The following is a 27036-nucleotide window of genomic DNA, read 5'->3' on the forward strand; positions in this document are numbered from 1 at the left end:
AAAACGCTCTTGGTTACCTCTGATATAGAAAGTTGTAATGAAGTTCCGTGATCTCTTTTGCAAGTTTACTTCAAAAGCTGCCCAGTTGCATTTGAAGAGTCTATATGCAAGGGGAAGTGACAGCTTTAGCCAAGAAAGCTATAACCTGGGTCATCTGCAAGCAGCATGGCTTTACCCCTCCTGATTCTTGATTCTACTTTGGTGTTGAGAAAACAAATACTGTTGTTGTTTGGGGTTGGGTGTTTTAATACTAGAACGAGCAGCAGAGCCATATGAAACATTGGCTTGATTAGTTCAGCTTTACAAACCTTTTAACACATACCAAGCCGTATTTAGAAGATGACAGTAGTTAAAAGCAGGGTCAAACCACTGAAGCAATGTAAGTGATCATTCCAGTGAGGTAGAACAATGAAAAGGTCTTCAGAAAGGATTGACATTTCCACATTTATGCCATTTCATTCCTTTCTGCAGAGGGATTTCAAACCTGTCAATGGCCATTCCTATACTGTCAAAGTAACAACGGTAAAACCAAACCAGAATAGTGTTAAAACCGGTCTAATTACTTTTCCTTTTTAGCTGTATAAAAGACATTGTTTTGACTTAAATCATAGCATGATGGATGTTATTGCAACAATAATGTGCAGAAATTATTTGGTAATAATTCCTTGAGGAAAACCAAACCCCATTGACCCAGTGCCTCCAGATCTTTTTTAAGATGGTAGAACACTGCAGTTTAAATGTTTGGAAATGGGTAATAAACCCTCTCTGCTGTTCAGTTATAGACATCTTTTACAGGATGTCGAGTAAATGCGTCTTGAATTCCTCAGGAGGCGTCAGGATCTGGGAAACACTGATTTATTCCATGTCCATTTTAGCAGAGGAGGAAACTTGGAAACTCAAAGAGAACTGAAACTTTTTGCCCATGATCCCTTCATTATATAGTAGCAAGAGTTACCCAGTGTTACACCCTTAGGTTGTGGTGGGAGCTACAGATTCTCAGCACTGTTTTGTAAAGCAGCTGTACTTCCCATAGAGATGGAGATTGAAGAATTAAACCAGGCAAAATCACAGCACATTTCTGCAGACTTGTATTGCATGGAATAGCAAATGACCGTCTCTAAGGTTACAGTGCTGTGCTTTCATTACATGGTTATTCTTCCTCTATTTAGCACTATGCATGCTTTTGCAGGCAGGGAAAAGAAGTTCTGTTACAAACTCAAGGGAATGAATTCATGGACGCATGCAGACAGATTACACAAAGAAGCAGGAAATTCCTGTAGGTTCCCCGGTTCTGAAACTGTTTTCAAAGTCATTCTTGGTGTCAACTTTAAATACCTATTTTTCTCTCTCAAGTTACTCGGGTACTATCGGCTTACTTTAGTGACAGGTCGCTGGAAAGCTCGCTTTCCTTCTGCACAAAAGCAGCGAAGACTGTTTTGCGAGTTCCTAATTTCGCCGTTACTGTATCCGCACGGCTCAGTGATCCAAAAACCCTCCCACCAGGATAAGGGAAGGCTGTATTTTCCCAGCTGGAGCACAGAGCTTTCGGCACCGGCTCTCTGATTTGTCGTCCGGGCTCCGGAGGGGGCACGGTGTGGTCAGCTCGGGAGCACGGTAACAAAAGGCGAAAGCGGAGCGGGAAGGAGCTGGGAGAACGGGAGCGCGGGTGGCAGCCGGGGGGGGCTCATGAGCGCTGGCGGCGGGTGAGCCCCGGGGAGCCCATGGGCGGCCGGGCGAGCCTGGCGAGCCGCGGCACCGAGACCCGGTGCCGGCCCCGGCCCCGCCGCCGCTCGGCGCAAGGAGGAGCCGAGACCATGATTCAGGTACGCGGGATGCGCTGCCCCGGCCCCGGCGCGGAGAGGGGAGGCGGGGCGGGTGTCGGCTACCTCCGAATAGGCTTGTTTTGGGGGTAGTTATGGAAATGGAGTGGCCAAAAATAGGGATGGGTTGATAATCCTGAAGTACGCATGTTAACTTGTCACGGGTAGGAAAGTTTTGGATCAACTTACGTTTTTAGACCCATCTGGTCCCAGTGATGGGTTCCCTTCGAGTTCATGACCGTGGGCGGGTATGAAAGGTTTTGATCAGCTTATGGTTTTAAACCCATTTGGTCTCAGTGATTTGGTCTGTCTTTGAGTTTATGGCTGTGGACAAAACCAGGGGAATTGCCAAAATAGCAGCCTCTCGGCAAAGCTGCAAACAGGAGGTACCAGAAACCTTTCCAGAGCATTGTCAGAGTCTCTCAGCTCCATGTAACTCATTCCAGAGGCTCATTCAAGCATCTCTGTTTCTGGTTTGCTAAGCAAACCTCTGGACCTTTGAAGTTTCATGCACTTCCTCCTGGGTTACCTCTGAAAGTTTGGTTCAACACTGGATTAAATTCATTTTAAGCATATGTGTAAATGTTTTTGCTGACTCGGGTTCAGCACACTCTAGCAGTCTCCCTCTCCTTTTGCATGCTTAACTGAGGAACCGCTTTCATTTCAAATCCCTTCTGAAAACATACCAGTTCTGATGAAACCTTTTAGGATTAGTTTCCCAGAAATTCATACAGAATATACCGCACAAGTGGTAAACACGCACTAAATAATCTGTACTGGTTTCAAGCTACCCTTGAGCATCTCATCGGTACTCTGTCTTTGGGACGATCTCCATCACTCTTGTGTCTAACATTTCAACCCACAAAGCTGCCAAAGAAATAGCAGAGTGTATGTGTTGGTGCCAGAATTGCTCTCTTCTGAGGTGTAAGATGGCCGGCGTTCAGTTGTAGACAAGTGGCTCATTTAAAGGGCTGAAATATTTTGCCTTCTCTCAGAATTAAAAGAAGGAGCTTTATTCCATTTGAAAGCATATACAGTGATCTCCAGTGATCTCTTGCCAAAGAAATATTAGCCTGTAACCTTATGCACCGTATTAAACCTGAAAATTGTAATGTTACATTGGAAAGAAAAATTACTGTAGCAGACTCCTTCCCCCCCACGCCCCCTACCCAGATTGATAAGTATGAATTTTCTACTAACTCTTAGATCAAGGATCAGGAGTCTGATGTTAGACTGTTAATGGTGCCTGTTTTACTAGAGGGAAGGTTGCTAACTGGTTATTGCACACCAACTCAGTTGGCACCTGGTAACCCCAATTTTACTGAATGCTCTTGAAACACATTAAGAACATATTTCAAGAGCCATGCTTGTTCTCTTTTTCATGTTAGTTGTTATATTACAAGGACTTAGGGTAACCCTATTGCTCCAAAACAGCATCCCACTGCTGTGTTACCTGTTCCCCATGGCAGCTTTGCCCCACCTCACTTTGGTTCCTGCTGTTCTTTGGGGCTGCTGATTGAGAGTCTGCTACTCAGAGGGCTCTCCAGCTAACTGATGTTACTAATATTGCTTAGAAGTAACTCCTTTTAAGCTAGATTTTACAACGATGTTTCTTCAGGATTCTTCCTTTCCTTGTTAAGATATCCTGAAGGGTCAAGAAAACCTGAGCTTTAAACCCAGGGCCAAGAGAACAAACTAATGTTAACCTCCTCTCTCTGCGGCACTTAAAAGGGGAGATGCTAATACCAAGCAACAAGATAAAGAAGTCTGGTGGTTTCCTTAGCAGCAGTCCATATCGATTTAGCAGGGGCTGCTGTGGCTAAGCAGAGCTTCACCACCCTCATACCAACTTCCATGAAATGGATGGTTTGCGTTCTTCTATTATTATATATTAGTATAAATCAAGAGTTTCTTCTCTGAAACCAATTGCATTTAATCAGTTTTAAATTAGTATGAGTGATGGGGGAAGCTGGGCCAGTAATTCTCAAAATATTGGTTATAAAATGAGTTCAAATGATGGAGTAGTCTACAAAAGCTGGCATAGGCTCCAATTTATGCTGCTATTAGGGAACAGAAAACATGTGGGCAGGATGTATTAACATCAGTGCCTTTATTTTACATCTGGAACATGAACAAGGAGGCAACTGGGAACAGCTTAAAATATGAGCTTTCTCTATTGTTGAATTTCTATTGATCTTTCTCCTCCAACAGGACGATACATAATTATACAATACGCCATCTGAATTGCTACCACTGGGGGCTTGAAACAGTTGTAATATTAGACATTCTGCCTCAGAATATGGCAAAAGGTCTTAATATAAAGTTGAGGGTAAAATAGCATAAATTTGACCCCAGGAAGGTGTTTTAAAGACCGAGGGGATTTGTTTGTTTTGCATTTTCAAGGGAGGGGTATATTTTTCTAGTAGGGTTACACTAGGCAAGTATTTTCCTCTTTCAATCAATGGAATTAGGCTAACTTAAAATTGGCACATAATTGACATCATGTTTCTTGGTTAGGCCTCATCCTTGGGTGATTTATCAGCTTTCTGCGAGGGGCTGCTGTGGTAGTGACTACTGAATTCCCTGTTCAGCACAGACTGGAGTCAGGACTGAATGCAAGCACCAGCTCTGGCTCAGATGCTGTAGGTGAACCTTCCTGAGCAGATCCCAGCGTTACCTGAAAACTCATTGTCTGAATCTTTACTTTTTACCCACTTCTTTAAATTTCCTTTTTCTTTGTGTATAATATTGTAAGGGAAAAGGGAAAAAGTTTGTACCAGTCCTGCTGTCTTACATCAGCAAGAACCAAGAGTGGAAACTGAAGCACAAAGTAAAGTAAATCAAGTAACTTTTTCAGACTTGCTCAGTGAATGCATAACAGACTTCAGGTCTGAGCCTCATTGAAATGCTTTTCCACTGAAACATATTACTTTTGGAGTAATGAGTTATCACTTGTGCAAAGCAAGGAAAAGGAACAGTCCAATGGATCTCTGTACTTTCTTCTCCATACAGTAGGCTTCTATGTTATATCTTGGTATCTCTGACTGGGTGAGTGTGCAAACGTGAGGATGCTATGCTACATCAGAGGGTAATCACCAGTATCACTCAGTCCATAATGTCCCTGCAGGAATATTCTGGCTTCTGCTACTGATGATTTATTTGTACAGATGGAAACAATTGGAAGCAAAATATTTCTTCCAGGAAGAAAGATTTTAAAGGGGGTTTGGATTGATTACTAAGCAAATAGCAGCACTGGCCCAAAATGCCCACAGGTTCAGAAGTCTTTAGCATCATTTCCTTGTATTGTGTTATAAAACATAGAAGTCAGAATAAAACAACAAGAATCTTTAATAATTTATATCTTTTTACCAGTGCAGGCCAAGGTGATGGCAACCATAGAAGACCCAGCTTGGGGCACTGATAGTCAAACTGTGTGCAAGAATGCTCCATCCCTGGCAGCGTTCAAGGCCAGGATGGACAGAGCCTTGGGCAACATGGTCTAGTGTGAGGCGTCCCTGCCCACAGCACGGGGTTGGAACTGGATGATTTTAAGGTCCTTTCCAACCCAAACCATTCAGTGATTCTATATGATTCTATGAATCCTGTAGGCCAGTCACCCTTTTGTTAACAAATGTGTCCTTTCGTCTAACAAATACATTCTGGGTGAAAGCTGCATTATGTTTATTATTGTATAAAGATGGGAAATCCCTTTGACTATGCATCTTGTTCCCACTGCATTACTATTACTTAACCAGTCCGGTTAATTCATGTAATGATAGCCCTGTTGCTAAGGTTATTTAGTACATGAGAATCTTGGGGAAGCCAGCTTACTAGAGACTGCACAGTATGCAACTGGAGTTCTTTCTAAGGTCTTCAGTACCATACCTGGTTCCTTCAATGCAAGTTGTCATGTTTTTAATAACCAAGGAAAGGAAAAAGCCTTTCAAAAACCTCAAGCAGTTGTAGCTACTGCGTCAGTTAGGTTTCCAAGGGGTCTCAGACAGGTGAAGCACACTGGGACATAATGGCTGTTACTGGAAAGAATCGCATTTTCACCTCGGTATCCTGCCTTCTGTCTGACAGCTGTGATATGTCCTGTGGAAAACAGGCTGGATTAAAGTGATTTTCAACAAGAGGGAAGTAAAGATAGTTTTTCTTCTCTGAAAGATAAAGGCAGCTTCAAGTTATAACAAAAATAATTCCTGAGAGGAACTCAGAAGCAAGGAAGGATTTAAAACTCTTTTTTCCTTCCAGAAGAATATTAAGGGTATAGGAGGAATGTGAAAGGCTCCCAAATGGCTCAGTTACAGCCCTCAAGTGGTGTCCGGAAAGATGAACAACTTTCCCATGAAACTTAAAATAGAAAACATCTTCTTTTTTTCTTTTTTATAGTTTGTGGGTTACTTTGAGCATTGCTTTTGCTTTGTAATTTCAGAATTGTTTCTTCCTACTGACTATGAATGGTAAATTGTATCATTATAAAGGAAAAATCGCTGTTGGTTCTGGTTTTTAATCTAAATAGGGAAGTTTCTTGGATCTTGGAAGGTCTTTGGTTGTCCAGAAAACTGATAAAGTAGCCATCTCGGATAACGCTGAGGCAGAAATGAATGTGTTGTCTATAAGTAGGTACAACATGCTTCAAATCTAGCTGGTTACAAGCAAGGAGGTTGAATAGTTTCAGTCACCCCACCATTCCATAAAGCCATTTCTTTGCACAGATGGTTCAGATCACAATTCCATCCCTGATACACATTGTTTAATCATCCAAACCAACAATTAAATTGTCAAAATTGTTATTCAAAACATGTGAGTTCTTTTATGATATGTGGAATGAGACTCATACTCCCTTTCCTACATCTCCTTCATTCTAGCTTGTCCTTCCTTCTGACCCTGGGGCTTGATGCAGGTCCCATGGCTTTCCAACAGCAGAGAGAGCTCCTGCAGGTTGTAACACATACTCAAGCAGCACTGGTGCTGATACCTCAGCAATCCCAGCCTCCCTCATAAGAAAGTAAAATGCTAGCAGCATTTCTCTTCCCCCTCCACTCTGCTTTACTTCTGTTAGAGGTTGAGGAATCACGCCATGGTTGAATATGTACTAAGCTCCATCAGCAGGGTTCTTTATTCAGCAAAGCGCTTGAACATAAGCAGTTTCTTAAGCCTGTTCCTATACAATAAAATACTTAAAGGTTCATGTGGTCTTGACTCTCTAGAAATTGAAAATGAATTTTAAGGGTGACTTAAGATATTTTACTGAATTAAAGCTCAGGAATGTTTCATCCCCTGGTGATTCACATATGGTGCTGGTCATGATGAATTTCCCTCTCCTCCCCAAATATAACAACACTTAGCATTATGCTCTCTTCTGTTTTCCTCTGAAGAGATAACTACTTGATATTTCCTTTTGCTTTGTTGCATCCTTTCAGGTACCCTTACAAAACCAGCTTTCTTGCCCACTGCCCTCCTTTTTGCCCTAGTATGGATCACGGGATGCTTGGGTATGAAACTCTGTGATGTATCCTGGTATAGATTTTCACTTGTTTAACCCTGATATTTTATACTTTAACATACTTAGTTGTTATGTTATAATATAGGCCCTGGTTTACATAGCTGCAGTTACTGAGGTGGGGTCTGATTCTATGGCTCTTACAGCCATAACACTTTCAGTGCTGTACCCAGATCCTCATGAATCACTTACAGCATTATAAGAGACTACTCGTGCGACTAACCCACATTAGTAACATCTAAGAATCCTGATTAAGTCTCATACAAAGCTGATGACTGCTTAAAAACTCCTGGTGAGTGAAGATACCTCTTACCCTGAAAATAACTTATAAAGGGTCTAGGGTCCTGGCAGTTCAAGTACAAATACCCTACAGGAAATTCTACTCAGATTTTGGGGGGCTTTTTAATCTTTAGCATGGGTGGTAGTTAACAGTATTCTTCATGTTAGCCACCTTATGTATGGGCTGGGTTGGGAAGACATATGCGAGAGGGACCAAGGGAGGAAAAGGAGATCTAAGTTAGAAGCCAGCTAAACAGCTTGCAAGAAACTCTGTAAGCTCATATGCTGTACTCCTGCTTTAGTTAGGTGAACTCCCACTATTTAGGTTTGGCCAGTAGAAAAGAGGCTGCGGTACATGGTACACGATACCACTGGGTCCAGTGGCTGGATGTTGCAGCTACCTTCATGTTGTGACTTCATTTTATGTGACCTTCCACTTTCTAGAATTGATCACTTCTGGGAAAAGCCTTTCCCTTCCCCATGCGAACCCCCCCTCAGATGCGAAGTGGCCTTCTCTTGAAAACAGGTGAAGAGAAAACAGCAGTTTTCTTTCTTCCCTCCTTCCAGCCTCCTCTGGTTTTAATACATAAAGAGCCAAAGTAAATGGGACTAGATTTTCCAGCTAGACGTGGTTGTGCCATGCCAACTCAAGTGCATGCAATGGGAATGTAAAAAGTAAGCCTGTGCCCGATGCTGAGTGTGCACTAGGTGCCTCTCAGTGTGTGTGAGGGCTGAGGTTATTCTTGTCATAGTTTATGCCCTCTCCAATTCCTTGCAAGATGGGAAGAGGAGTATGACGCTGCTTTGTGACTGCCGAAGGCATTTACAAGATGCTGTTTGACAGTGCACCCATTTAGGTCTTGTATAATGTGTTTTGTCTTTAGAAAAAGCATTAAACCCATCCAGGATTTCTTGCATTTGCTGTCTAGCATTCTGTGCAGTCTCTGCCCTACTGACTCACCACTTTCTGGGTCAGAAATTACTATTCTGCTTAACTGGTAGCTCATTTTTCTTGGAGAATTACTGTGAGGTGTGTTTATGAAACTGTTTTCTCATTCAATGACCTGCTAGTTGTAAGATTGAATGGGAAAGGAAATTTCACCTAGAAGGCAAAGGGCGAATTTTATTGCCATAGGAGGACAGCAGGGAGGAGAATAACCTGAAATGAACATGTATATCTTGGTGCTTTATGTCTGAACAGTTATTTTAATTAAAAGCTCTGTTTGAAATCTGTTCAGATGATCATTGAGAACACCTCTACCTTCAAAATGAGTAGCATACCCAAGGTAAAACTTGTACGTGAAGTCCTAGAGGTTGTTTTTCAAGTGAAACAAGCGACAACCTTGCATGTTACTTGTATGGAAATTTTAAAGTCATCGTTTTGCAGATTTTCCATTGTGTCTCTCATAATGCAGCACTTTTCCATCTTGACGCTAATGAAATTAATGGAATGATGAAGACATTTAACAAAAAAACTTGGTAGGGCAGCCTGTAATAGATCTTTTCACTTCAGTTTATCTGTGCGTTAGCCATCAGTCAGTACTGCTTTCTGTAGTAATGGTTCCTGGCTATGTGTTTTATTCTTATAAGGTCTTTGCAGTTAAAGCCAAATACCACTGCCTTGTGGATCGCCCCTTTTGGGTTAAGTGCATAAATACCTGTTTCAGCTGTCATAAATAACAGAGATGTGAAACGTTTTAGAGAGTCAACTCTCAAACCACTGTTGTTTATCGGAGCTGTTCTTCTATAGCAGGGCAGAAAAAGCTAAAGGATGGCAGAGCTAACTGAAGTGAATAGGTGCTCTCATTCACTCGTGGCCTGTTTCATTTTATAACATGCATAAAGCTAAAGGAGGAAGTCTTTAGGGTGATAGGGTAAAGTGAAGTTGTTGTAGTAATGCAACATAAAACAGTAAGTCGTGATCATGATGGATCTAGGACACAGCACAGAACTGTTCCTTAAGTCACAATTTTTAATATTTGAATTATGCTTTTATATTTGCTGCCTTACACATAGTGTGAAGTCAGGAGCTGTGACACATAAGAGTAAGACTGATCTTTTTGGTTCCCATGTAGATTTCAGGATGGAAGGACAAGATTGGTTATTTTTTGACTGTGGGACTTGCAAGAGCTCTATGAACTGCTGCTTCAAGCTCTCAGAGCTACCTGGCCTTGCCCCTTTCTTACTTTCTGCCCTGAGAGGACTCTCATCCCCAAATGGGTTGTTCAGCCTGGAGAAGAGAAGATTCCAGTGAGACTTTGTTGCAGCTTGTTAGTTCTTAAAAGAGGCCTATAAGAAAGATGGGAGGCTTCTTAGCCCTGTTGCAACAGGACGAGGGGTGATGGTTTGAAACTAAAAGAGGGAGATTCAGGCTGGATGCGAGGAAGAAATTCTGAATGATGGGGGTGGTAAAACCCTGGCACAGGTTGCCCAGAGAAGTGATGGATGCAACATCACTGGAGACATTCTAGGCCAGGCTGGATGTGGTTCTGGGCAACCTGATCTGGTTGAAGATGTCCCTGCTCATTGCTGGGGGCTTGGACTGGATGAGCTTTGAAGGTCCCTTCCAATCCAAACCATTCCGTGATTCTGTAAACCTTCCCAGCCCTGTCCTACCCCAGTGCATGTAACACTGGAAGCATTAGCCCTCCGTTCCATATCTGGCAGGAATCTGGAGCACAGCTGATGGAAAGTTGCTTTTCGATCGCCACTGTTATCCGTGTTTCCCGTATGGTTCGGCTGTGCCACCAGGGCATCAGGCAAATGCTGTGTGTGATATTAAGGGACAAAACACATGAAGAGAGTTGGGACAGTATGTGGAAATACTACATGTCGTTTTCTTTCTGTTAGCTGGTGGAGAGCTGCCAGTGATGAATCAGAGCTTGATGTCGTAAGCCACTTTTTATTTATCAAAAGCAGTTGTAAGGGGGACAGAGAGGGAATGTGCTGTTCAGCATCTTGTTTCTGTTGCTCCTTGATCTCTGTCATCCAGCTACAGAGCGCTAAAAAAGAGCCTATTCCTAACGCTTTTTTGTTGGCTATCCAAGCAATCAGAGCCAACAAATGCTTTTTTTTCAAAGTAATAGACTCTCAGAAACTAATGCAAGTTTGGGACTTGAAAGAGCAAAAGGTTTTCATTATGTTTTTAAAGCAAATGTCAAACATAAACTCTTTTTCATGTCCGTATAAGCCCAATGGGCATGGAATGCCTGCTTCCTGCCAAATCTGGTATTAACTATGGCTATCACTTAGAGGGAAATTAAAACCATTTGGGTCTTTGTCCTTGAAGGCTCTCCATAGGATTTACGAAGGCTCTCTAGATTTATTGCAGTGGCAGCTCATGGGGTTTCAGTGATAGGCTGATGGTGTTGTGGTCTTGAATGCAGTAGACGCATTTAAGCCTGTGCACAGTGGCAACAGGACTACATGTGGGTTTGTGTGCACTCATGTATGTGTGAGAGAGAAAGATCCATCAGACAGAAGATGAGTGAGTTCAACCTGAGGATTCTGACCTGGATTTCACACAGCTGTAATTTTGGTGGGTGGCTAAACTAAGGGTTGTATTTTTAGCCTGTCTTTAAGGTATTTGGAACAGTTCCTTCTTGCCTTTGTGCTTGAGCAGGAGAAGTGCTGCTTTGTGCATGGGTGTTGTTGATGGGCACTGTGAGAAGAACTATCTTCACATGCAGATGGACACTCTGCACTCAGCTCTGCCAGCACCAAGTCACCAGTGGCAGTGGTAACTTGTGGAGAGCTGAAATCATGATGGGTCATGGTGGACCATCAGGGGATGTCTGGTGGCCAGTCTCTTGTCCTGTGGTTGGAACTTGCCTAAGTAGAAGGATGCTGAGGTTTGCAGTTACTCTGACACAAAAGTGTCTTCTGTTAACTGTTATGAGACATTTGACCCATAACTTTTCCATGGGTCAGTCCTAACTTATTTCCCATTGAGATCTGGGTAGTTGTAGGTGCATCAAGTGTGTCCCCACCTGGGAAAATAAGAGAATCTGTTGGCTCAAACTGAACAAAACTTGAAGGATTTTAGGGTTCTTGGATTCCGGTGTTTTAAAACCAGTGATCTGAAGGCAAAAGCTATAGTGTTCTTCACTGTGGAACCATGTCAAAACAGCATGGGGATGGCTTTTCTTTCCTCAGCCTTCATTTGGAAAGAATTCCTGTTTAGGAATGCCTTTACCCATGTAGCATGAAGGCTTTAAGATGTGAGGGTCTAGACAAAAGGAACACTGTCAGAACTCTCAAAAGAGTGAAGGGATAGCCTCTGTGTCCCCAAACCATGGCACTTGGCTGTTTTCCTCACAGAAAAAGGAGAATGTTTTTAATGTATCAGCTGTGATCAATGACTGCACTAAACACTCATAAAAGGAGAAATGGATGAACACTGCTTTGAGGGTAAAAAGCTGTTTTCCTTATTCATCTTATTTCTGCCTTGCAATCCCTCCTGAAAGGCCATTGATATTCATTAAAATGTAGAACTAATTGACCAGAACCAAGTGCTTGGTTTCATTGTGGATGGCCCCCATGTTCAGAGGCAAAGGCTCTTCTGGAAGGGTGGAAGCTGAGCCTTAGGCAGCTCTGACTGAGATTCCAGCCATGCTTGCTTCTTCTTGAGCTTTGCAGCTCTATTGAAGTTGTCAGTGTAACAGCATTGGAATGTCATTCAAAAACTCAGCAAACCTGAACAGGTTTCAGCAGTGTTGGAGGGCATTAGATGGAAAAATGAATTAGGTGGAACTCGCCAGCATTTGAATTGTTTTAAACTCCTTTTCATTCCAACTCAGACTACTTTAGCTGCAAAGAACTGGCTCAAAGGATTTTAAAAATATAACCTTAACTCTCTAAGAATGAGAAAACAGGATGAGAATGATTAACATTGCTCCAGGATTGCACATGGAATACTTTAAAGTGGGAGCTGTTCTGAAATTCATTGTGGATTTAATAATTTCCTTTTAAATACTCAGTTTCTCTCTGTTGCTTCCACATACTGTGGAAATTTTCATTAAGAAATGTATGTATTATACCTTGTCACAGACAAATAAAAGCGAGGAATCAATAACTAGCCAGAATCCCTGTTAATATTCCCCCGGTTGTATTTCAGTGTTATCTGCAGTGTTTTGATCAGTCATCACCATAATTTTTTGCAGCCAAAGATCTTAACTGAATTATGGCCTTCATCACTCCTGTATCTTGGATGTGATTGCAAAATAAAAGCTGGCTTATACCTGTCAAACACCGAGAGGGCGAATATGAAAAGTGCATTTTCACTCTATGTTTACTGAGAAGGAAGATTGGAGTTGGGAGTTTGTGGTATGAAGCTGGGATCCTGACTTGAATAAGCATCAGTTCACAGGGATTTGACACAGATGAATGGACTGCTGGCTGCTGGATTCCTGAAGATTCTTTGAACCTCCATTTTTGGCTAAGGGTGGGGGGAGAATCACATTTTGCCCTTCCTGTAATAAGTCAGAAAAACTTGCCACAAGGCATTCCTCCTCTAAACCCCTGTTGGCAGCTTGGGCCCTTAGACAGAAACTGGGAGCCAGGGTTAGAGAGGAAACCTTGCCAAGAAATCCTAAAAATAGAAAGCTGAAAAATATTACTGGTGTCACTGGAACACTTACACTTCTCATTACTTTTATACCGTGGCCTTAAACTCTGTGGAAATCAGGATGCGTTGAAAGCATTCTTCTTGCAGATCTAAAACCCCCCTAAACTTGCAGGCTGGGCACTGAGCTGTGGATCATGGTCTTCTAGATGGTAAGAAACCTGACTGCCCTTGCTATATAAGGTAAAATTCGGAAATCCTATTACGCAAGTGATTTCCCACCCCCATTTCACCCCTTTGAGCTGAGGGGATAATGGGATTCTGGAATGCAGGGCAATTTATAGTTGAACTGCCCTTGATCCAAACATTAATACTGTTCTCTTATTTTAAGGGAGATAACTTTGCTGTAAGCTACATTTTAAAAAGAAAATACAAACCTCCCCTATTTAATATATAAGTAATTCTAATAGTTTTTAAAGGCTGTGCATTTTTGCCCTCCACATGACTTTTTGCCTGCTCTTTGTAAGCTATTTTTCATGTATGCTCTTTCTTGTAGACTAAATAAGAACAGTTCTAACAGAGTGTAGGAGCTGCAGTGTGTTCATTCAGCAAGACACAGAGTGACTATTTACTTCATCGTGCTTCCACTGAATATAAGTTCTTGATGGCTATAAAATGGCTATAAAAATCAAACGACTTAGGAAAGAAGGGCCAGTGAAGTGTTACTGCTTTGTTAGTAAGATGGGTTACTGGCTTTTGTCCTCAGGTTTTTTCCCCCTGGATACTCTAAATAAATGGAAACACTGTGATGGTTCAGAGAGTCAATATAGAGAAGGACAACTGAAGAATAATAGAATCCTTATAGGGACCAGGGTGAGCCCCATATTGTGGTGCTTTTCTGTGCTGTCTTTTGCATGAGAAAAGGCAGAGGTTGACTGCAGTCATGATTGTATGTTTTGGAGGTGGCAAAAAAGAGATGTATCACTCAGTGGTAAAGGAAGGTCTTTGCACGGAGCTCATATGCTTCTTTACATGTGTCCTAGATTTAGCTTCGCTATTTGTTTTCTAGAATATATGCTAAGTAGTATGGTTTAAGATGTCTATAGCGAATACCAGACTTACTTACAAATCAGAAACCTCAGCATCAACCTCCACCATCAGAATGTTGGATTTTCTATTTTATTCTTAAATGAAAAAATAGGAGAACCCTATTCTGACTGTCCGAGTGTACGTGTTGGTATTGGGGATGCAATGGATTAGAAATCCAAGTACCTTTTACGTGGAGAGTTCTTGTTCCTATTGTTGTTGCCATTGTTGATAATAACAATAATTTTGAAACCCATCTATCCATCTTCTGGACCCATCAGGTAAGAAAAAGGTTTTGTACGTGTGTGACCTGAAGATGAAAATGATACCTGCAGCATCAGTTAATACTACATCTGTCCGCCTTTCTTACTCTTTTGGAGAGACTTCTCAGCTGATTTTTCAGGTATTCAGCTTCAGAAGCTGTGATGCCAACATCCAACCATGCATCCAAAATCCTGCTAAAAGGCTTCATTGCTGATGGAGGGGCCTGGACTCACTGAGTGCTTCCTTCAGTTTTTGCAGTATGTCCAGTTTTAGCAGTGGCCAGACCAAATAGATCTGGCAGTGTCTAAATCACTAGTGGAATGTCTCTGGGTATCGTCTTTGCTTACATGGGGTAGGAGTTCTTACATTCTTTTGCCTAAGAAGGAGCTTTCTTCCTTTGGCTGAACTCATGCTGTACCTCAGAGGCACACAGAAGTTGGGGGTTTGAGGAACAATACAGTATCCAGTGTAACTGTGTGTACTGGCCATGATATTATGGTGACTGGAAGAGCACCTCGAAGTACTGATTACACCTCAAAGTACTGATTATAATACAGTCTCATGGGCTGCTGGACTATGGCTATTTTGAGGCACACATTCTGACTTGCACTGACTGACCTCTTTTTATTGACTGGAAAGGTGTCATGCAAAAACCTCTGCCAGAGGAGCAAATGACATTAGGACAAGGTACAAATCTACATAAGGGATTATAACCTGTTCTGTTTTGCTTTTAAATCTTGTATGAAAAGCTGGGACATAACATTGTGAGCAGTGGAATATGTATGAGCTCGGTTCTCACAGTTGAATACCATTCAGAGTGTGGGAAAAATGGGAACCTTGCTATGAAGAGGCATCTTCTGAGCCAAAAGGATGACATCCAAGATCTCAGATTAAAGTGTAAGAGGAGGAAAGAGTTGATAATTACAGCATTGGATACATACAACTCTCAGGACATAGGAGAAATCATAGCTTCCAAACATAGCTGGCAGAGTGCACCCAGAAGTAAGCTCACAGGGACATATTTTCATTCCTTACAGACAGCATGAGGCTAACCAGGTTTAGCTGCAGTGTTAAGCAGGAAGAGTTCAGACTTTTGAGATTATCTGGTACTGTCCATTGCAAAACAGTGCAAAAGGCAACATAATGTCTCACTTCCTGTCACATTTGAGAAAAAAAAAAAAATCCACGGAGCAGTTTAATGTTATTTGCTGCATTTGTTCTATGTTCTGGAAACACTGTCCTGGGGAGCTGAACAGTTAGTGTCAGCAATCAAGTGCTCTGGCTTTTGCCCTTGGCATTTTCTGTCTCAGTGTATTACACACACAGGATCATAGAATCCCAGACTGGTTTGGGTTGGAAAGGACCTTAAGATCATCCAGTTCCAACCCCCTGCCATGGGCAGGGACACCTCACACTAGACCAGGTTGCTCCAAGTCCCATCCAACCTGGCCTTGAACACTGCCAGGGATGGGGCAGCCACAGCTTCTCTGGGTACCCTGTGCCAGTGCCTCAGCACCCGCACAGGGAAGAACTTCTGCCTTAGATCTAACCTGAACTTCCCCTGTCTTAGTTTGAGCCCATCACCCCTTGTCCTATCGCTACAGTCCCTGATGAAGAGTCCCTGTCCAGCATCCTTGTAGCCCCCTTCAGACACTGGAAGCTGCTCTGAGGTTCAGTTTTACAACCATCTGAAGGGGCAGGTGTTTGTAAAGGGTCAAAAATACTTTCCAAGGATATGATTATTATTTTGTTTTTTATCCTCTGTCTAAAAGAAGAAAGTACAAAGTTGAAGGGAGGGAAATCCTGACTCCCCTGCAAATCTCTGCTTGGGTTGCTAGAGCCAGAACATCATTCCCAGACCTTTCATTAAGAAAGGCCTCTCTATAATTGGTCCTTGCCCTTCTGATTTGTTACCACTGCTGCTGATCTGGGTATCCCTGAATAGCTGTGGCATCTGTTTGCAGCATGCATGGCTGGTGGTGAAAGCTTTCTAGTGCTGGGAGGGAGGTGTGGGTTTCCTTATGAAAACAAGAGGCAGTGGCAGCAGCTGGCAGTTCTGACCAGCATGGGTCCAGCACTAGGACAGAGGGGGAAGCCCCACAACCAAACATGGGGCCATTTGGAATTACCATGCATACTTGCACTTAGGACACTCATAATGCTGTGGCCTCTCACTATGTGATACAGGAATCATGTTTTATTTGTTTGCTCTCCTTATCCCCTCCAATTCCAGATGGATCTAACGGGGGGTTGGTGGGTTAAGAGATAGTTCAATGGCCATCTCTTTGGTTGTACTAGAAAGGGCCAGGTGAAAACAGAGTAAATAGAGTCTGAGAAGGACTGGCTTCTGGACAAACAGGTGAAGGCAAATGAATCCTAAGAAGGGTTCCACAATGTGTTGTCCAACACTTCAGCTCAGGATTAATCTACCATCATTAAGTCTAATTGCCAAAACAAGAAAAGGGAACATCAGGGTTACACTGGTATAGCGCCACTGAAGACTGTATTAGGAAAGAAATACAAAAGTCTTCTGTATGATTTAATTAGGTCTAATACCTGGCCAGGACAGTTTTATCAGAGAAAATCAAAGGAAAACAAGTCTCATTGCTACTGGCTTCCTCCTATTCAGCTTTTCTCTTCCTCCCTGCAATGCACACATTGTTTACTATGGGATTGCTAGTTGTGATGCACAGATGAGTTGCTATGGGAAGTTAGAAGGTACCTCTCTGAAGCTGATTCTGGAGATGCTGAGAAAAGCTTCACTGGAACTGTGACCATTTACTCAAAGATCGGCTGTTCCTGTGTTAAGAATTTAATTTGTATTGAGGAAAGAAAACCAAAATCTATTCTGTTTCTAACTAATGGTTATGAGTTTCTTTTCTTTCAAATTACATCTCGCACCAGCAGACGTGAGTTTTTACTGAAAGAAAAATATTTAACAATTTCCTTCCTTTTCGGTTGTTGTAACCGTACTCTGTGAGTTACTACAGGAAGAATATCTTATTCCCGACTTCCTGATCTGCCTGCAAGCTGATATCTGCTGCCCTCCTGAAACACACGGTTTGGATTGCTGGTCCACCCGGCCATACATAAGTAAACAAGGCTTATACATCTAAAGATGCCAGAGGAACAGATGTTTTCTATTTGCTCAGGGTCTTTTGGCATCAGGAATTAGAGAACAAACTTAACACATCCAAAGCCACGTGTCTTCTTTAATTGCACCTCTATTAGATTTGGTGAAGGATTCCATTTTGCCAAACAAGAGGTTTTACTGATTAAATTACTGATTGGTAGCTCTGCAAGCAGGCTTGGTCCTCAGAGCTCTTTTCAGCTCTCAGCAGAGGGAGAAACTGATCTTTCACAGATCCTACTGTTCCCTCTGCTTTCTTCCTACCCCATCTGTGTAACAAAGCTGCTGCTTGATCACTCTCTTGACCTTAAACCTTCAGCGACTGGGAGAGAGGAATAAAGGGAGAGGGGAAAGTCGGGGCGACTCTGAAGCAGGAGCCAGGGAGTGAATTATTTGTATGTGGAGACTCAAAAAGGAAGCGAGAGAGCAGAGGAGATCGTGAGCAGGAAGGACCAGACGTTGGCTACAAAAGCAAGGGCTGCAAAGAGAAGTGGATAAGAAGTGAAACAAAAATAGCTCAGGAAATCAGAGATGGGCTGGGGAAGAGAAAGAGAGAGGGAGGGAGCAAAAGATGAAAATCCAAGGAGAGATAACTTACCACAAGCTGCATAAATTCCTGTAATATGTATGTGTTGGCTTACAGGAATGTTTATCTAAAAGTTATGCATCTAGGCCACTAAGAATCTAGTCTTCCTCAGTAAGTATCCCAGAGGATGATTTATTCAACCCATGCTAAGATTGCCTACTGCTGTTTGCTGACTGCAGAGGGAGCTCAGACAGTTCAAACTTGAAGGACTGCTTTTAGCTGGCTAAAGATTGGTAAAACACTTTCTCCTTGCTGTATTAGATATTTCTGGTTTAAAAACTGTAAAAGATGTGACTTTCTGGAGAGATCTTGGTATTTATTGTAGGACCAGGGTGGAACGGTAGGTCAGCACCCTTATTGCTGGGAAGGAAAGGTTGTTTAGGTCAAAATAATCTAGCTTGATGCTTACACTTGCATTTCACCTTTGTGTGAGCAATATGAAAGTTTGGTTTCTGTGTTTTATATCACTAAAGTATCAACTGTAATAGCTCTTTAGAGATCTTGCCCAGTTGTGAGGGTGTAAATACAAGTATAGGGAAGGTGTCTGAGCACAGCACCTTAGAATGGAGATTTCAACAACAAAAGTTGGGATTTACATAAGAAACTTAAATCTTATTAATTAAGGTTTATTATTAGGCTGTCACAGTCTCCACACTTGCAACTATGATCTCCCAAACTTCAATTCCCATGACTCAGAATATGAATCTTAGTTGCTGTTCTTCAACATGATTTAAGGGTTTTAGTATGTTTCTTTGCCATCTGACTTCTAGTTACTCACCTAGCAGCACGGAAGCTATGTGCTTGTCTCCCGTCCAGAAGGGGCGAGCATTGCTTTGAATTTTGTTGTGTTAATCTGGGATGCTTAGGGAAAAAGCATTGCTTTGGAGGGGAGAAATGAAGACTTCTTCACACACACATGAGCTCCTGTCACATTTAAATGTGTGTCTATGTAGGTGTTTCTCTGTCCCTGTTTCAAAGCAAAGTATTAGGAACTTTTGCTTCCCTGAATAAGTCTTGTGCCTCTGAGTAGGGACCCACTAGACAATGTCTGAGCATAAATAATTCTGCTGAAATGCTTAGGCAGGGTTTAGGTTCAATTGGCTCTGTTCGTGCACCTTCTCACTTGGAAAGCCAGAAGTATATGGTGATGTTTGCCTTGGCTGTGCTAAGACAAAAAGGCGATGTGGTTACTGTGTGTATGTGAAAGATTAAGACACCAAAAAAGTAGAAGGATTTAGGGTATTTCCATGGGAAATGAAAGGATTAAGTAGACAAACAAAATTTTGCCTAGGAAAGCAAAATTACTTACTGGTATATATGGCCTCAGGATTAAATGTTTCATATTCCTCTCTACATCTCTGAACACTGAACCACACAAATGCAATTAGTGCAGTACAGCCTAGCAGACATCCTGACACAGATGAGCCAAAAGCCTTTCCTGTGTTTCCTGTATGATTCCAGGCCTGGTTTTGTTAGGAAGTCTGTAAAAAGTTAAATGCATTTGTGTGTGCTGGATGCTCCATGCTGAACCATTTCTCAGGGCACTCCTGCAGCATGCTCTCACACCTCTTGCCCTGTGTGTCCCACCTCCACAGCCAGCCCCTCATGCTGACCGAAGCTGTGGCAGGATTTGTTGCTCAGGATAGTGTCACCTTGTACGAGCATCTGTGAGGTGTCAACACTCTGACCTGATGCTGGAGGGAGGAAAAATCAACCAGTTAATGTCCGGCCCCTGCGTCGGGGCCATTCCAGGCACAAACACAGGCTGGGGGAGACTGGTTTGAGAACAGCCCTGAGGAGAAGGACTTGGGGGTGTTGGGTGAGAAGCTCCCCATGACCGGGCTTCAGAGGCGGCAGGAGAGGCTCTGACAGTCGGGCAGCAGCCCCCAGCCTGCCGCCGCGGGAGGGCACTGCTGTCCTCCGCTCCGCGGGCAATTCCCAGCACGGCCTCGCTTCTGGAAAGAGTTCTGAAGCTTCAGGAGGAAGCGTGCATTACTGACCCTATCAGCTATCACTGCCCCTTGCTTCCCTCTGTATGCTTTTACATCCCTTTCTATCACTCCTTTCCAAGGTCACTGTGTATGCTTTTATTTATTGCAACCAAAAGAATAAAACCATAACGGCATCCTATACAAACCACCTATATTTAAGAGAGTGTAAATCAGAATATGTAAATTCGTAATCAGAATAGGTAAAATCAGATATGTAAATCAGAAAACGGCACTATTAAGGATGCTTGTGCAAAGAACCCAAAAGAAAGCAAAACAACCCCCAAACTCATTATCAACAAATGCAAATATATTTGCTTTAGGCTTATAAATAGCTTCTCTGAGACCTGTAGCGATCCTAAATAAGTTTGTAACCCGAAAATCATATACCTGTTTAACCTGGTAATTTCTCTGCTGGAAATGGAAGTGCTTAAAAGAGGGGATCTATGGGATTGCAGCCTGAGGAGAAACCTCACAAATGTTTCCAGAAACAGAGACATTTGTGGTAATTCTAGCCCTGGTAACATACCCTGCTTTTGGTTATACCGAGTGCTCTGTTCTTCACGTGTGCTGAAAGCTGCTGCCCTGGGCCAGGTGCCCCACGCCAAAGAGCCTGGCTTTCATTTGTGTCAAAGCCGGAGCCATTTTGAGCGGTACTGCAGCACTGCTGAAAGGCAGGGCAGTGACTCTGAATGCCTTGCGAGCACAGAGGTATTCAGCATTACATGCCTGCTTTATTACTCCTTCCAGCTTGCTTTCCTGCTGTTTCTAACTTGTAGGCAAGCTATCTCCACCAAATAAGCTGTGTCAGCTGTCAACTCTGTTACACAGTCAGTGTGGCATTGCCCAAGCCTTTGTTCTGCAGTCTGAAGGAGCTGTTGCACACTGCATTAACCTCACGGCTCCTTGCATCCCCTCCCTTGGGCTACCATGGACATCACTTGACCCTAAACAGGTTAGTCTCCAGCTGCTGGTTTCTGTACATCTCTGCTGTGGTTCACTTTGTGACTCCGAGTTTGACTGGTCCTTCATTCCCTGGCGCTAGAAAAGGAACAGCAGAACATTAGAGATGGCATATTCACCACTGACAGGGAGAATCCTGTCTCAAGTGTCATTGTATTTTCATAATCCAGAGGAAATGAATGAGAGGCAAAAAAGCTTCTCTTCCCTCAGGAAGAGAATGTTGATGTGGGTCTTGGTCAGTGCAACACGCAAACATAGGCAGTGAAGATTCCCTTCAGAGGTCTCTGTTTAGCATGCTTGGAACATGAAGAAAATGAGAATGGGGGGATTTTCCCTAGCACAGAGTTCAATCAGAGGACTTCAGCTGTCTTAAAAATACTGTCCCTCGTTGTCACCCAGTTTACCTTCATGCGTCTGAAGGGAGAGGTAGCAAGGGGGAAGGAGCAAGGGTGATTAATAGAGCCTGGTGTAATTAATAGGTACAGGAAAAGTAGCAGGAGGGAGGGGGAAGGCAGAGGCCATGTTTTTGGCAGGTTTGTGAGAGGCAGAACTGTTCTGTTGACATGTGTCACTCTTATCACTTAAGAACCATGTTAAGTTTGAATCCAGTTCTGGCAAATACTTTTTGGTGCTCTAGATGCCAAAGCTTGTGTTTCTTTATTGTGCTTTGCGTTGTGGAGAGGCAATGAAGTGAATGCCGTTCGGTTTGGTTTTGGTGCATTTAAACCAGCAGCAAAGTTAATTAAATCTGTTTTCCTGTGCTTTACTGTCTTGAGGTCATTCATTCTCCTGAGTGGGCTCTTTGGTGAGCAGGGATGTCCTCTCATGACGGTATTCTTATGATGGAGGCATTAGTATAGTTGCATCCTTCAGCTAACTTCTGTTTTCAGGAAACCTGAAGGAACTGGACAGGATTTAAGTTGCTAAGTTTAAAAACTGCTAGGGAAGACACTAAAGGCAGAGATCTAAAACCAGGTCGTATTTTTTTTACTCTGAAATAATAGTTAGGAAACTGAGCTAAAACGAAAAAGCAAACCCAGTGTATTGTGCGAGGCCACCACGGTGTGCTTTCTTCCAGTTCGATGTTTGGGATCTGCTGCCTCTCACACTACAGCTTGCTGTGAACTTTCAGCTTGTCACAAGCATGAAACAAGCACATGTTTTATAGTAAGCTGGAAGGCTTCTGGGAATGAATTAACAGCTCCAGCCAAAGCTGAGTCAGAAAAATCTGGCATGCTTGCATGAGGATGCTCTGTAATAGGCATGTTCAAAAACCTCAGGCAGTTCTGATGCCACTGAGAGGTACTTCTTAAGTGGAATATGTACAAATTCAACACATTTACATCCTCTTTCATGATAATTAAACCTTTATTACTGTTAAACATCTTTTAGAAAGGATATAGGGGTTAGACAAATCTTTATCTCATATAAAACTTTAAGTAATTTTACTCTGATTTTAATTGTCATAAATAATTACTAGAGACACTAAAAGACTCTCCTGTTGAGGCAGGGAGTGTTGGACTTTAGGAAGAAGAAAGCTGTTGGCAAGCTTGAGACAGGAGTTGAGAAGTCTCACATCAGAATGCTCAGTACAGCCTCAGAAATGGGGATTGGATTAAACGGGGACTGGGTTAAACATCTGACTGACCTTACTGGAAGAGAAGGGCCAGCGTGACTGCAATGAATCTTTTCAAGGAGATTCTTTACTTGTGTGTCAGCCATCGTTATGTGCCTTTCCACTGTACTAAGAAAGTGAACACTGACACAATACACTGTTGGTTGTATCCTTCATCTTACAGCCACTGGTAACTCATCTTACAGCCCATGGTTTCCCATGTAATCATCTGAGACAGAACTAGTCAGGCTCATGGTATATTCCAGATGTCAGTGGCGAAATCCACGTTGCAAGTATCTTTCTTTTTTATTACTAGTTGGTGCTCCTTTCTTTATTTTGTTATTTATATCTCCAAGCTTCCTGGGTGAAAAAGATATTTGAGTGAATTGAATCAGAAAATGATTGATGTTTTATCTTTCTGGGTAACTTTAATTTTTCTCCTTCCTCTCAGTCTTTATTCACAGTGATTTTGTTGCCCTATAGCACAGGGAAGCAGTAAGCACATTTGTCTGGAGTATGTTTTTCCCTGGTGACTAAGGGGGAGTAATGGTGTATGTGAGAGTATAGCATGAGCTGAATGGAAATAGGTGGTTTAAGATATGCAGAGGTGCATCTTAAGATACACAAATCACATACATTTAATAGGTGCTTATGGCACTGCAGAAGGTGTCACAAGCTACCCCTGGGACACCCAGACCTGCTGGCAGTGTCTGCAGACTATGGAGGCTGAAGTCTGAAGAGAGTTGGCATAAATGCTTCAAGACCAAAATATCATCAAAATGTGTGCAAGTTATTTAAACCATTGTAAAGACTTGTACTGAAGAAATGTGTTAGTGTTCAGGGAAGTTTCTAACCTGTGCCTTTGCTGCTTTTGCTAGATTCTTTCTTCTAAACACTGCCAACAAGTTTTAGTAACGTATTATTTAATTAATAGTTAATAAGTTAATTGGCATTAAATATTAATTTAGATAAATCTAAATTAAATATGAAATAATATGAAAACAGTCTTAAAAATAGAACAAAGAGAAGAAGATGACAAACTTAGGAAAGAGTGTGATGTAAAATGACTGTGCACGTTACAGGCATTTATGGAAATATGAAGCCTTGAGCTAAGTAAAAGAGCAGAAAATGGACAGGAACTTCTGTAATTCTGCTTTATGTCCTACCCAGAGTTAATGTGCAAATACTATGGTGGCAGAAAGGTTCTGCAGGCTCCTGGCCTTGCAGGGCACGAGGGAGCTAGGAGTGGATCCCAGTTAGGTTAAACTGTGCTGATCAAATAAAGCGTGGGCACATCCATAACTGACAAAAAGGTGGACACCAGCTTGCACCATATGCATCAGCTCTAACTACAGCTACATACATGGTTATAAAAGCTGCAGATAATAAAAAGGCGCCTTAAAGAAAGAAAGCATAGTAAATACAGAAGAAATAAGATTGGTATTGATCTCAAAGAGTGTTCATAGTTGAAAAGACAAACAGTGTAATTCCATTAGAAATGAAAGAGTCACTGTTGGCTAAACCTTATTTCAAACCACAGCACTCTTCAAAATCAATCAGTCACTCTGTAGCAGTTATTTACATGATTTGAGAATCAAGTAAGTAACATGGTAACATAGCATTTGTAAATCATGTAAATAACACGAGCCAGAGGCTTGGAGCAACTTGCTCTAGTGGAAGGTGTCCCTGCCCATGACATGGGGTTGGAACTGGATAAGCTTTAAGGTCCCTTCCAGCCCAACCCAGTCTGATTCCCTGTTTTCTCCATCCATATCAAGTCTGTTCTGAAAAAGGGACAAAAAACAAATCCTATCTCCAAAATTTTAGGAAGTATTTTAATCCTAAAATAAATATATAGAGAAGTTCCTCTTACCCTTTGTATGGACAAGGCAGTGGCTGACAGGATGGAGTCTACAAGACCTGGGCATGGTTAATATTACACTATGAAAATTTGTTGTTTGTAGTTGTAAAGTCAGTCTACTTCACTGTATATCAGTTTCCATGATAATTCACTGAAAAATGGCAAAATGTTTTGAATTTAAGAATAAAGACATGGATTTAATTCTGCTTCAAGTCACTGGTATTGTGATTAACTGTTAGACACCCTTCTAATGAAGCTTGAAGAAAATGCTGTTCTCTGATCAGTGCTGTTCTGTGATCTATGCAAAATAAACTGTGAACTTAATAGAGCTCTTACTGAAGACAGATTTGGTTTCAGTGATTTTTGAAAACCCAAACTGAAATGGTGCTTATTCAGCGTTTTTGGCATTTCAGCTACTTCATCAAAATGCTGAAATTTCATCAAAATGGTCAAGTGAGGTTGAACAGGCTGAGTCTCCATTCAGTAACCTCTGCTGCTGGAAGTACCTGGGCAGAACAGCAGCAGAGTACTTCCACTGCTGATTAAACCTGGCTCTGGGATCTAAAACAAGAAAGTGGTCTTCCTTTGGACAAGGGCATTCCCTTTCTTTACTTCTGTTTAGTTTCGGATGTATTATTACCCAGTGTTGCACATGAGCTCTCCCCTCCATTCTGTTAACCTATAAATTACAGAGCAGTAGTTAGTATAATTCCTCAGGGCACCACAGTTAAGGCTGCATGGTGTGCACACTTGAGGTTTCTGTAGGCACATTTGCAAACAATAAATGTTGTCTTTTTATCTTGTTTCCCTTGGGGAACATTTTTGTGCGTAATCTGGTTAAATGGTACAAGGATTACAAGTGTGTGTCTGTGTGCGTGTGTATAAAAATATACCAAGATTTAACCCCAGGCAGAAATATGAACACACTTTAAAGGCCAACAGTTGCCTTGTTGCTGAGCCAGTAGTAAGAGGCTCTCTTCTGAGGAGCCAAAGAAGTATGCCTTCTTAGTTACGTTCACCCAGGTTAAGTGTGACTGCAAAGTCCTCTTGAAGTTTGCTGAGGTGCTCACTAACATATCTTAAGATATGTTTGCTGCTCCTATTGTAACTTACTCCTAGCATGCCTCATGGTGGCCTGTAGCTTGGCTTCAGATGTTCTGTGATCTCAAAACACAGTCTCTGGTGTTTCAAGTTGGATGAGGTTTGTACCTTTTTATGGGGGCTCTTTAAAATACAACCTTAGAAGCCTACCAAGTTTCCTTTTCTAGGCCATCTCTCCTCCGCTAAATGCATTGCTGTGGTGAGTGTTAAGAGCGAAGGGGGAAAATCTTGGGAAGAGCAATCACAAAAATTCGAATCACACAGTTTAAGTTACCACTGTACATTTGTCTGCTATTGCAGTGGGCATAGGTATGATTCCAAATAGCCATGAGCTTGATAAAGCTTGAAAGAGAAATTCTCTTATTGCACAAGAAATTGGAGTGTGAGATAATGGGGCTGCTTTGGGAATAATGAGATCAGGAGGATCTGTCAGTCTGTAAATTTGGCATCCATCAGCTATTCTATATGAATTTTGCTGAGATAGGCAAGCAAGTAGATACGACTCGCCCATAGCAACTTTCTGTGATTCTAGGCAACATCTTGTTCTGCTTGTGGCTTTGAGAAAGTGGATGCACTTAGCCACACAGTTCATTTTATCACGAGTCTTGCAATAGTTCAGTGTTTATAAAGTGCATGTTCTGAAGGTAAATAATACATTAATCTGTTAACTTTATTATAAGGAAAGCTTCTGGTTCTGGATAAAAGCTTGAAAATGTGAACTCTCCAGGTTTACAAGACAGATGGCAAAGAAAAGGAACTAAAATGAAGATTATTGTGGATGAAGGGGGGGGTTAGTCTCAGAACTTAGTTGTGCTCTGTGTTGGAAAGCTGGACTGGTACAGCCACGTCAACTGGCAGTCCTTTTAGGGAAAATCCCATTTCCTAAACTGTTGGAGCACTGCTGGCAAAGCCTCAGTGGGGATGGAGGCCGCCTGTGAGAAGGGCAATTCTCTGTGTGTGGCTCAGGTTGTCTGAATAGGTGAGGGGGTTGGAGTGGCAGAACAGACCCTAGAGGTCAGCGCAACTAAGTCTGTGCTAGGAAGCTCTATCAGCACAAATGGGCTGAAGGTGTGGGGTAGCACCAGTTAGTGGTTCCCAAGCTCTGCCCAAGAAGTTACTGTCTTTCCCAGGTGTTTGAATGGCCCTAGAAGCAGCTCATGCTGGTGCTTCCTGCCACTTACTGTAAATAGTGTCTTTACCTGCATAAATTGTCTTTACCTATAAATTGTCTTTACCTGTGTTAGGGTGGGATAATCTAACAGGAAGGCAGAAAG

At 42.3% G+C, this 27036-nt stretch overlaps 1 protein-coding gene across 4 annotated transcripts in view; it reads left to right on the forward strand.

Moving 5' to 3' along the window:
- The first annotated feature begins 1676 nt into the window (after positions 1 to 1676).
- The window catches only part of TNS3 (tensin 3), a 201500-nt gene continuing 176140 nt past the window's right edge, over positions 1677 to 27036 (forward strand). For all 4 annotated transcript variants that reach the window (XM_065665617.1, XM_065665618.1, XM_065665619.1 and 1 more), the window contains exon 1: positions 1677 to 1823. In XM_065665617.1, coding sequence (XP_065521689.1) covers positions 1722 to 1823 — 102 coding nt within the window. In that variant the 5' untranslated portion in view covers positions 1677 to 1721. The remainder of the gene's footprint in view (positions 1824 to 27036) is intronic.

This window comes from Lathamus discolor, chromosome 2 (genome assembly GCF_037157495.1).
Source record: "Lathamus discolor isolate bLatDis1 chromosome 2, bLatDis1.hap1, whole genome shotgun sequence".
NCBI classification, from domain to species: Eukaryota; Metazoa; Chordata; class Aves; order Psittaciformes; family Psittacidae; genus Lathamus; species Lathamus discolor.